The sequence below is a fragment of the Glycine max genome, chromosome 14, assembly GCF_000004515.6.
Source record: "Glycine max cultivar Williams 82 chromosome 14, Glycine_max_v4.0, whole genome shotgun sequence".
NCBI lineage: Eukaryota > Viridiplantae > Streptophyta > Magnoliopsida > Fabales > Fabaceae > Glycine > Glycine max.
In genome coordinates, this window is record NC_038250.2 from 48209588 (window position 1) to 48220149 (window position 10562).

Genomic DNA, 10562 nt, shown 5'->3' on the forward strand with positions numbered 1-10562 from the left:
TTTAAAAGTTTCACTTTTAAATCTCCGTAACGAAGAGACTTAAATAGGGGCATCTGTCATACCCCATTTTTGACCCGTTTTTTATTTCTTTTTTCTCGTCTTTTAAGCCGGAAATTTCTATCATTTCAGATGAAATTTCGGCAGGAGGTATTTTAAAATACCTCATTTTTGTTTTGAAGACGCCCCTTTTTTATTATTATTATTTATTTATTTACCTCTTTTTATTGTTTTTTTATTTTTAGTTATTATTTTCTTCTTTTCTTTCCTTTTATTAAGTGTTTTTTTTTATTTCCGTTTTTTTTATTATTAATATCTTTATTAGTATCTTCTTTTCGTTTTTTTTTTTTTTTTTATTATTTTATTTTTTATTTTATTTTATTTTATTTTATATTTTGCTGTTTTATATTTTGCTTTTTTCTTTCTTTTTCTTTCTTTTTCCTTTTCCTTTCCTTTTTTCTTTTTCTTTTCGGTTTTCTCGGTCCAGGCCCAGAGGGGCTCTTCGTTTTTTTTACCCTAATTATGACCTTTAAATGCGGCATTAATTACTGTGCATGTCAGAGAGAGAGGGCAGAGGTGAATACGAACAGTCGGAATACCAACAGCCAAGCCACCACTAACCATCGCCTAGCCACCGCTCAACACCACCCTCCCCCTCCGTGAACCACTAGCCACCACCAGCCACCACTCAGCAACACCCTCCTCCTCCGTGAACCACCAACAAAAACAAAAAAAACCAAAATCATCTTGCTCATAAAATCAAAACATTAGAACAGAAATCCCTGCAAACACAGTAACCCACTCACTCATGCGGCCTAAAGCCTACACCAACCACCACTAGCGGCCAAGCCCACACCAAACACCACCAACCACAAGCACCGCGTCAAACACCCACACCCACACAACCACAAGCACCGCGTCAAACACCCACACCCACACAACCACAAGCACTGCGTCAAACACCCACACCCACAACCCAAGCTGTAACCGTTTTCACTCTGAAGCTTAAACGATAACATAAGGACAAAGGTAGTTCACCTTTTTTTTCTAAGATTCAAGGCTAGATCTAGGCTTTATCAGTGTTGGTTTTCAAAAAATAACGGTGGATTTGAGAACTAGGAGAAAAAAAGGAATTCAAAACATGTAGTTTTTTTTAAAAAAGGAGGAGACTCTGTTTCCGACGCGGCGGCGCCGCCACCCATGGCCGGCCAGCCACTGCGCCGGTAAACAACTTCCGGCGGTGTGTGCTAGAGAGAGAAGAGAGAAAAAGGGAAGAGAGAAAAGAGAAGAGAGAGAAAAGCTTTTTAAAAATGGGAAAAAAACCGGCCCCGAGCCCTTATATAGAGGCCGGACCGGTTCGGTTTTTTTTTTTTCCTTGGACCAAACCGGTCCGGTTCTCCTTTTTTGGCCCGCTGGACTCACCTCTGGCCCATTTTTTTTCTTTTCTCTTTTTCTTCTTTTCCGATTCCTACTCTCACCCCCCTTTTTTCCTTACTGCACCCTTTTCTTTTTCTTTTTTTACGCACCATATTTATTTTATGTCTTGCATTTTTATTTTTACGCATCATATTTAATTTTATGCCTTGCATTTTTATTTTCTTTATTTATTTTCCAGCATCATGTTTAATTGTTTGTCTTGCATTTTATTTTCCAGCCACATATTTATTTTTGTCTTGCACTTATATTTTCTTTATTTTATGTACCCTATTTATTTTTGCCTTGCATTTTATTTTTATGTCTCGCATTCTTTTTAGCATCATATTTATTTTCTGTATTGCATTTTTATTTTCGTTTTATTTTATTTTCAGCATCATACTTATTTTATGTCTTGTTTTTTTTTATTATTTATTTTGTTTATTTTTTATTCTATGCATCATATTTACTTTATGTCTTGCATTTTTTTTATTTTTTTAGCATCATGTTTATTTTATGTCTTGCATTTTTATTTTCTTTTTTTTTATCTATTTCCAGCATTATATTTATTTTTATGTCTTGCATTTCATTTTCTTTATTTATTTTATGCACCATATGTATTTATTGTTTTGTATTTCATGCATTTTATTATTTCTTCCAGCATATTTATTTTAATGCATTTGCAATTTTTATTTATTATTGCCAATTAGAATGTATCTAGGTCCAATGTAAAAAAAAAAAAAATAAAAAAAAAAAATGAGAATCTGCACCGACACTCACATTTATTTTTATGTTTTCCGCCGAGGACGATCATGTGATTTGAACCGTATCCGAGGAAAGGGACCCTCACTTGATCCAACGTCATTTTAAGGGATCCGGCGCGTTTAGACTTATCTCCGCATAATTAAAAAAAAAAAAAAAAAAACTTTCCATAATCAAAATTTCAAAAAAAAGGGTCAATCTTTTCTTTCTTTCTTAATCAAATCTTTAATCAATCAAAACATTTTTTCTAATTTAAAATCAATCGAACTCACTTCTTTATTTCTTCTATGCCTTTTCGGCCTCTTACCTTGCCTAAACTCTTCTTTTTTCGAACTTTAAAATCAATCAAAACCAATCACTTGACTTTCTACTCCAAACTACATGATTTTGATCCCATTCGGGTATGTAGGCAAAAGACTTTGTCTTCCCAAATCAAATAAAAATAAACAAAAACTTTTTTCTTCTCCTTTCTTTTGAACCCACCTCTTTAATCTTTCCACACTTGAGCATTTATTTCCAAACAAATAATTAATTTAGCATAAAGATAAAATAAGCAAGAGGTTCCTATAGAGTACTATAGACGTTTAGGGTGCTAGTACCTTCCCTTTGCGTAACCAACCCCCGGACCTTTGATCTCTCAAAAATAGGGTTTTTCGAGCTTTCTCCCTTTTCTTCGGAAAAATAAAAGATCGGTGGTGATCTTAAAAATGCGAGTCAATGCTAATCAATAGCTTGATATCCAAAAATCACCGCGACAAATAGTAAAAGAAATACTAACTTATAAAAATGTAAAATAAAAAATATGCAATAATACATCAAAGTAAAGGTAAAAGACGCTAAAAATTCTAATTTAAAGGCAAAAAAGCTATTAATGTATACTATTAATTATGTGTTTATCAATGTGCACAACAAAGTGTGTATATATATCACACAAATTTTCTTATCCATTGCCGATTAAGGGTTTCAAACCCTAATAATCCAAAAATATAATGTGTAAAACCTATGCGGAAAAAAAATCCAATTTCAGTGTATAAATAAAATAAAAAGGCGCAGTTATTGTTTTTCAAATAAACTTCTCTATATTTTTTAAGAAAAAACATTTTATCAAAATTTTCATTATCTGTAATAGTTATTTGCGAAGTCTGCTGGTTGTGATTGGGATCATCTGGGCACCTAAACCTGTGAACCTTTTGTCTTTTAGTGGGGAAGGGTAGTCGCCATTGGGTCAGCAAAACGACACTGGCTTCGTTTTCCATATCTCACGGGGATGTTATTCGTCTTCTTTTGCCAATGATTTGAATCACAGGTCGAATCAAAGTTTCAGCAGTTTAACTTCATATAAATTAAAAAATATAAAAAATAACATAATTTAATCATTTAACATTTTAAATTTAAAATAATTATTATTATAAATACCTAATATCTCAAATAATAACCAATATTAATATTAATACAAGTCTTTATTAAGTTCCACATACAAACAAATGCTCAATGTCTTACAAATAATCATGAATTTACAAACTATGAAAATATTTCTCTCTCTTCTTCATTTGTAATCCACATTTTCAAGTTCTATTTGGATCAATCAGGATTTAAATGAGCTAAATTTGCAAGTTGATAAGTGAATAAAGTGGGATTGAAGTATGTAATTCTTCATTTCTGATTAATTTTCTTAGTTATGTGATCTTATTTCAATTTTTTGTTTAGATGCATTTTTAAAAGTGATCGACCTAACTTTTAGGGATTAAATTTTGTAAAACAAGTTCATATCCTCTATCTGAATTGAAATTGTGTAAGAACTTGGTTTTAGAAATGAAATCACATTTTTGCATTGTAGAGATTCATTTTCAAGTTATGAGTTCTAGGTTAAATTACCTAAGGAATTAGGAATTTGATTTAGGAGTCAAGGGTTAATAACCTAAGGAATTAGTATTAATCACTTAAGTTGAATCTTGGTTGCATTGAACTTAGAATTTGTTTAGGATTCGAGTTACATATGTAAAATACTATGGATTTCATCTGGACAATGTTTTCCATCTTTGAATTTATCTTTCGCTCCAAAAATCCTTTCAAAAATCATAAACAACACTTATTGTTTCTTTACTACTATACTAGGTACATTTGTCTAGATTATGAGTCAAAAAGACCCATTCACCCTCAGTGTGTCATCATGCACAACAACTGACAACACCCAATCCAATTCTAGATCAAGAAAAAACTAGATTTGGTGTTGAAACAATTAGATCTGGTGTTGGAACAACTAGTTGTGATGTTATAACAACCAAATTCAAAGCCAAAGCAACTAGATATGGTGGTCAAAGACGAGGGCGTGGTGATTTAGGAAAAGGGTGTCGGGTGCAGGATTATTGAAAGGAAGATTAGAGAGAGTCGCAAGTTGAAGAGAGAGAAGATATAGTTTGAACACGTGTCGAAGTCTAATTGACTAATAGATCAACTTCTGTGCACAACATTAGACACATAGATTTAGAGTCATTCAACTAAATCCGAGCCAAAATATAACAATATAAATTTATAGGGATTAAAAATAGATTTTTTTTGTAGGGACGAAAAATGAACTTTGATATATTTATAAAGACGAAAAATATATTTTAGTTAAATAAAATTTATCAAGTCTCAACAAGCTTATATTTTTAGCTTTGCAAGCTAGTACTCTCACCTTTGTAGCTTTGTATGTTCTAAATTTAGTATTTTCAATTTGTAGAGGTGAGAATGTTGACATGCAAAAGTGATTAGGTTGTAGGGACTTGACAATTTTTTTATTGAGTCTTTGAATTATTTGTCGATGTTAAATAAGTCACTAAACTATTTTTTTTTCAATTAGATCCTTGAACTTATTTTAACTAAGTCTCCATAGAGACTTGATTAAAAAATAAATACAAGTTCTAAATACTCAATGGAAAAAAAATAATTTAGGGACCTAATAAAAAAATTACCAAATAGTTTAAATATCTTCAAATTAATTTGACCGAAATAAAGATAATATTTATCTAATATTTTTAAGACATTAATTAACTTATATGTCTCCTAAAAAGTTAAGTGTTTATTCTTATTTTTTATTGTAAAATCATTTTCAAGATTTTATGAACTTTTTTATGAACAAATAATAAAGTAATACAATATTAGATTAAATGACTCATTTTTTAAAATATAAATTTAAATCAAACTCAATTTTAAAAGTTAATTAGTTAGTACAATGAGGATTTTCTTCACTTATAGGTGAGATTTTAATTTTTTTTTTCAATACACTCATTTATGCCCAACATTATTTGACTTGGTACATAGTAGAAAATCTAATAATGAATTTAAAATAGACTTTTATATCATGTTGAACTTAAATGTGGTTGAAACCAATAGTATTTTAGTATTAGAAGTACCATATTGTCTAAAAACTCTAGACTTGCATACTACTCCCAACTCATATACACTTTTCTTTGTTTTTTCCCATGTGTGTGGATCTTGTTTATTCTCCAACACTTTACTAATTGATGGAAGAGCTTACAAGGGAATGTGCAAGTTCCTACATGTTGATTGTAAAATAACACACTAGATCTGACTTTTCCAAGCTTGGAAACATTTAAATTTAATTAAGAGATATAAGATGATAACTTGAGATCAAGTTCTTCAATAACTCCATCGCAATAGTGATGCTCATGCCCAAGTGCATAATGAGAGTGATCATTTGGAAGTACTGGACGCTCAAGTAAGCTTAATTTAAGCTTAGTAGAGTGGTAAAATTGTTTAGAGGATCAAGCATAAGGTTGGATATCACTTACTGATAAATAGTGATTAGATGAGTGGAGCAAATATAATTGAGTATTGATTTTCTATTCGTCAATCGAAAGACATACTCAATATGTTTATTTGGAGATATGTATAGAAACAATGTAAAGAGTGTGCTAAAAATTAAGGAAGTATGACAAATTTAATTAAATAAAATGTATGAGTTGTTATAAATTCTTTCATACTAATTCCATTTTTGATTCCTATAGATTAAAAAATAGAATGTGTAAGAATTTAGCCGACTTTAAGATTAATCCAAAACACTTACAATATAGTTGACTAGAAGCTAAAATACTTACTTTAATCTTGTAACAAAATAGGTAACTTAAAGTTAAACATATAATTTTTTTTAAAAAAAAATCATCGATCATATGTGTAATAAAAATTTAAAAAGAAGTGTTGTTTGACTATTAGCATTTGATATTCACAGAAGGGAAAATGGTTGACAAAGATGAGTTTTTCTTCTTAAATTACATATATATATATTCTTTATGGAAGTGGAAGAATTTGAGATCTCTAATTATTAAACTAAAGCAATCTTAAATCAATTGATTTATTCAGCTGCTTGATTGGTGACTGACAAAGATGAATTTATCTATTAGTTTAGTTCCCCTAATAATTTTTTTTTTGTGAAAAAGAACAGAAAAAAGAAACACCTTTTAATGTCGTACATAATTTATGAGGCAAAAAGTAAGTAGTTCTACTTCTATCTAGGCCCAGTGGTGGCTGAGGATGACAAGGGTGTAACTGGTGGAGGGCTGGACGCAATATTTTTCTTAAGGCTAAAGAACAACTTTGCTTCTTTTTTAAAGTGTTAATGTGTCATTCAATAAATACAGCATATATTATTAAAATATTAAGTTAATTTTCGAAATGGTAATCTTTTTTCTCACCAAGAAATATACTAGCCGATTTTATTCTTTAAAGTTATAGAAATATTTTAATTCCTAAAACGTTAATTATTCAGATTTTTTTTTTCATAGTTTTGATAAGTAGACCAATTTAATCAAAGATGATAATTTCTTAATATTTCAAATTCTAATATAAATTTAGACTCACAAGCAAATCAAGTTACAATAAGTTGCGTCAATTTTCGCAATCATGCCAAATGATTGTACGCCTTGAATTGTCAAAGAACAATTTTGCTTTTTTTAAGGGCTAGTTTGTCATTCACTCTAAATACAAGGAATGAAATGAAATTATGTTTAATACTTTTTTTTATTATTATTTTAACCTCCCTCAATTTATACAGTACAATTGTACAGACAATTAGGGAGAAACTACGATCTCGTTAGGATATCAATTAAAAACATAATATAGATTTCTTTATTTATATTAAAATAGTAATCAAATTATATTGCAATAAAAAAAACTCCATATTTAATTTTTTTTTTTCTTTCTTACTTACGGACTATCACATCTCATCATACACGTGTGTAAATATTTTGTTTTAAGATTTCAAACTATGCACTTTTCTTCGTCATCAATTTCTAAATTCTGAATCACTTATCCGAGAGTCAAGTCCAGGTTCGCTTCCTCCTACTAAGTCCACTTCCAAACTCATATAAATACAGATCCCAACTCAAAAAACCAAATCACAATTCCACACGATAACACGTCCTATCACTTTCCACGTAAGTCTCCAAAAACAGAACCACTCATTCCAATGGAAATTGACGGCAACGTTCTCGCGGCGAAGTCGCTGGTTCACTTCGGCGTGCAGCACATGTTCGGCGTCGTGGGGATTCCGGTGACCTCGCTGGCCAACCGCGCCGTCTCGCTCGGCGTGAGATTCATCGCCTTCCACAACGAGCAGTCCGCCGGCTATGCCGCCTCCGCCTACGGCTACCTCACGGGGCGCCCCGGCGTCTTCCTCACCGTCTCCGGCCCTGGCTGCGTCCACGGCCTCGCCGGCCTCTCCAACGCCTCCGTCAACACCTGGCCCACCGTCATGATCTCCGGCTCCTGCGACCAAAACGACGTCGGCCGCGGCGATTTTCAAGAACTCAACCAGATCGAAGCCACCAAACCTTTCACCAAACTCTCCGTCAAAGCGTCTCACATAACTGAAATCCCGGCCCGCGTGGCCCAGGTTCTCGATTGGGCCCAATCGGCCCGGCCCGGCGGCTGCTACTTAGATCTCCCCACCGACGTCTTACATCAAAAAATCTCCGAGTCCGAAGCAGAGAAACTCTTAACTGAAGCAGATAAAAACCGTTCCATATCCGAACCTAAAATCGAACGTCCTCTTTCCAATTCAAAGATTGAGGAAGCGGTTTCGCTTCTCAGACACGCGGAGAGGCCGTTGATCGTGTTCGGAAAAGGAGCTGCGTATGCACGTGCAGAGCACGTGCTCACAAAGCTGGTGAATTCCACTGGGATTCCTTTTCTCCCAACTCCGATGGGGAAAGGAATTTTACCTGACACCCACGCACTTGCGGCTACTGCAGCAAGGTTACCTGCGATTTTCTTTTATTTTTAGTGGTTTAGTTTGTTAGTTTTTGTTAGCAGTGAATCGAATCTCCTTTACTTCTTTCTTAACCCCCAGAGCAATCTTATATCTCCAGGTCACTAGCGATTGGGAAGTGTGATGTGGCGCTTGTGGTGGGAGCGAGACTCAACTGGCTTCTACACTTCGGTGAACCACCGAAATGGTCTAAGGACGTGAAATTCATCTTGGTGGATGTGAGCGAAGAGGAGATTGAGCTGAGGAAGCCTCACTTAGGGTTAATTGGTGATGCCAAACACGTGATTGAGGTTTTGAACAAGGAGATTAAGGACGATCCGTTTTGCTTGGGGAGCACGCATCCTTGGGTGGAGGCGATTTCGAACAAGGCAAAGGAGAATGTGGCGAGGATGGAGGTTCAGCTGAAGAAGGACGTTGTGCCGTTTAATTTCTTGACGCCTATGAGGATTATAAGGGATGCCATTGCGGGTTTGGGGAGCCCTGCTCCTGTTGTGGTTTCGGAAGGGGCGAACACCATGGATGTGGGGAGGTCTGTGTTGGTTCAGACCGAGCCCCGAACGAGGTTGGATGCCGGCACCTGGGGGACCATGGGGGTTGGTCTTGGTTATTGTATTGCTGCCGCGGTTGCTTCGCCCGAGCGGCTTGTGGTTGCGGTTGAAGGGGATTCTGGATTTGGGTTTAGTGCTATGGAAGTTGAGGTACATTCTTGCTTGACTCGTGTCTTGTGCATTGTGCATAATAACTACTTAGCTGTTCTTGTGCAATGTGTGTGTGTGACATTTTTTGTTTATATTCCTGTTGCTGTCCTATGCAAACTGAATCTAGTGCAATGTGTGTGTGTGACATTTGCCTTCTGTAGGAATAGATTTTAGGATGATGTTCATGAAGGTGTAAATAGATTTGTTGATCGTGATGAATTTATTTGCCTTCCTGTCCTTGACATTTTAAAAAGTAGTTCAGACTGTCCTATGCAAACTGAATCTAGTCCTGGAATTGACATCACATGTTTGCCTTCTGTTGGAATAGATTTTAGGATGATGTTCATGAAGGTGTAAATAGATTTGTTAATTGTGATGAGTTTATTTGCCTTCCTGTCCTTGACATTTTAAAAAGTAGTTCAGCATGCATTAGACTAAACTATAGAATCCCAGTGCCCATTATCTATGTGGATGAGAGAGTATCTCAATTCTCATCATGCGTTGGGCTTGCTTGACAGTAGAATCTCAGTAGCATGAGATATGTTCATTTTTGGATTCTTATGAGAACTTCTAAACAAGTTTTTACTGTACTTGTCTGTTGTGATTCTGAAGTTTTGCTGTTTTCGGTCTTATCTTTTCCCAAAGACTTGAAATTTTTTTATATCTCTTGTTCTAGCCTGAACTGGGAAAATAAGTTTCTTTGAGTTTGAAATGGCAGTGCTTGTGGATTTTAGTTGATCTAAATGGATTTCTTGTTTAAATAACTTTGAGAAATTCAATTTTGTTAGAACCATTTTTTTTAGTTTATAAAATACTTTTATTACTATATGTGTATGTAAATTCTCTCTCCATTAATATGACCATATGGTTCCATATGTTTTTGCTTTCATTTGTTGCTACTGCTGCAATTAATTTTCTGGTTTCAAGCATGTTTGTGACACTTCATCTTTTATCCAGACGTTGGTTCGGTACCAGCTGCCTGTGGTCGTGATTGTTTTCAACAATGGTGGTGTATATGGTGGTGACCGTAGACGCCCAGAGGAGATAGATGGACCTCACAAAGATGATCCTGCCCCCACAGATTTTGTCCCAAATGCAGGGTACCATGCTTTGATAGAAGCTTTTGGTGGAAAGGGCTATCTTGTTGGGACGCCTGATGAACTCAAGTCTGCCCTTTCAGAATCCTTCTCTGCTAGGAAACCAGCTGTAGTAAATGTTGTGATCGATCCCTATGCTGGTTCAGAGAGTGGGAGGATGCAACATAAGAATTGATTTCCCTTAGTTGCCTAATGCTCTATAGCATCCCTTCACATCATTTTCTTTTTGGTTTAAAATATCACAAAGTGTACTCCTATGACTTTTTTTTTTGCTTGAATTATCCGGTGCAGCATAGCTATCATCAAATATATATTTTTTAACTTCAA

At 34.5% G+C, this 10562-nt stretch overlaps 1 protein-coding gene across 1 annotated transcript; it reads left to right on the forward strand.

Annotated features, from left to right (window-relative positions):
- Nucleotides 1–7460: 7460 nt before the first annotated feature.
- LOC100781584 (2-hydroxyacyl-CoA lyase) lies at nt 7461–10562 on the forward strand. Its single transcript, XM_003544901.5, has 3 exons — nt 7461–8427; nt 8541–9138; nt 10096–10562. Exons 1-3 carry the CDS (start codon nt 7640–7642, stop codon nt 10408–10410), a joined length of 1701 nt encoding a protein of 566 aa, XP_003544949.1. The 5' UTR covers nt 7461–7639; the 3' UTR covers nt 10411–10562.

What these genes read in the sequence shown, in the direction of transcription:
- LOC100781584 (XM_003544901.5), top strand. Translation starts at nt 7,640, where the DNA reads ATGGAAATTGACGGCAACGTTCTCGCGGCGAAGTCGCTGGTTCACTTC. An exon ending in CTTGCGGCTACTGCAGCAAG is followed by an intron (nt 8,428 to 8,540) that starts GTTACCTGCGAT and finishes TTATATCTCCAG; the next exon opens with GTCACTAGCGATTGGGAAGT. An exon ending in TTAGTGCTATGGAAGTTGAG is followed by an intron (nt 9,139 to 10,095) that starts GTACATTCTTGC and finishes TCTTTTATCCAG; the next exon opens with ACGTTGGTTCGGTACCAGCT.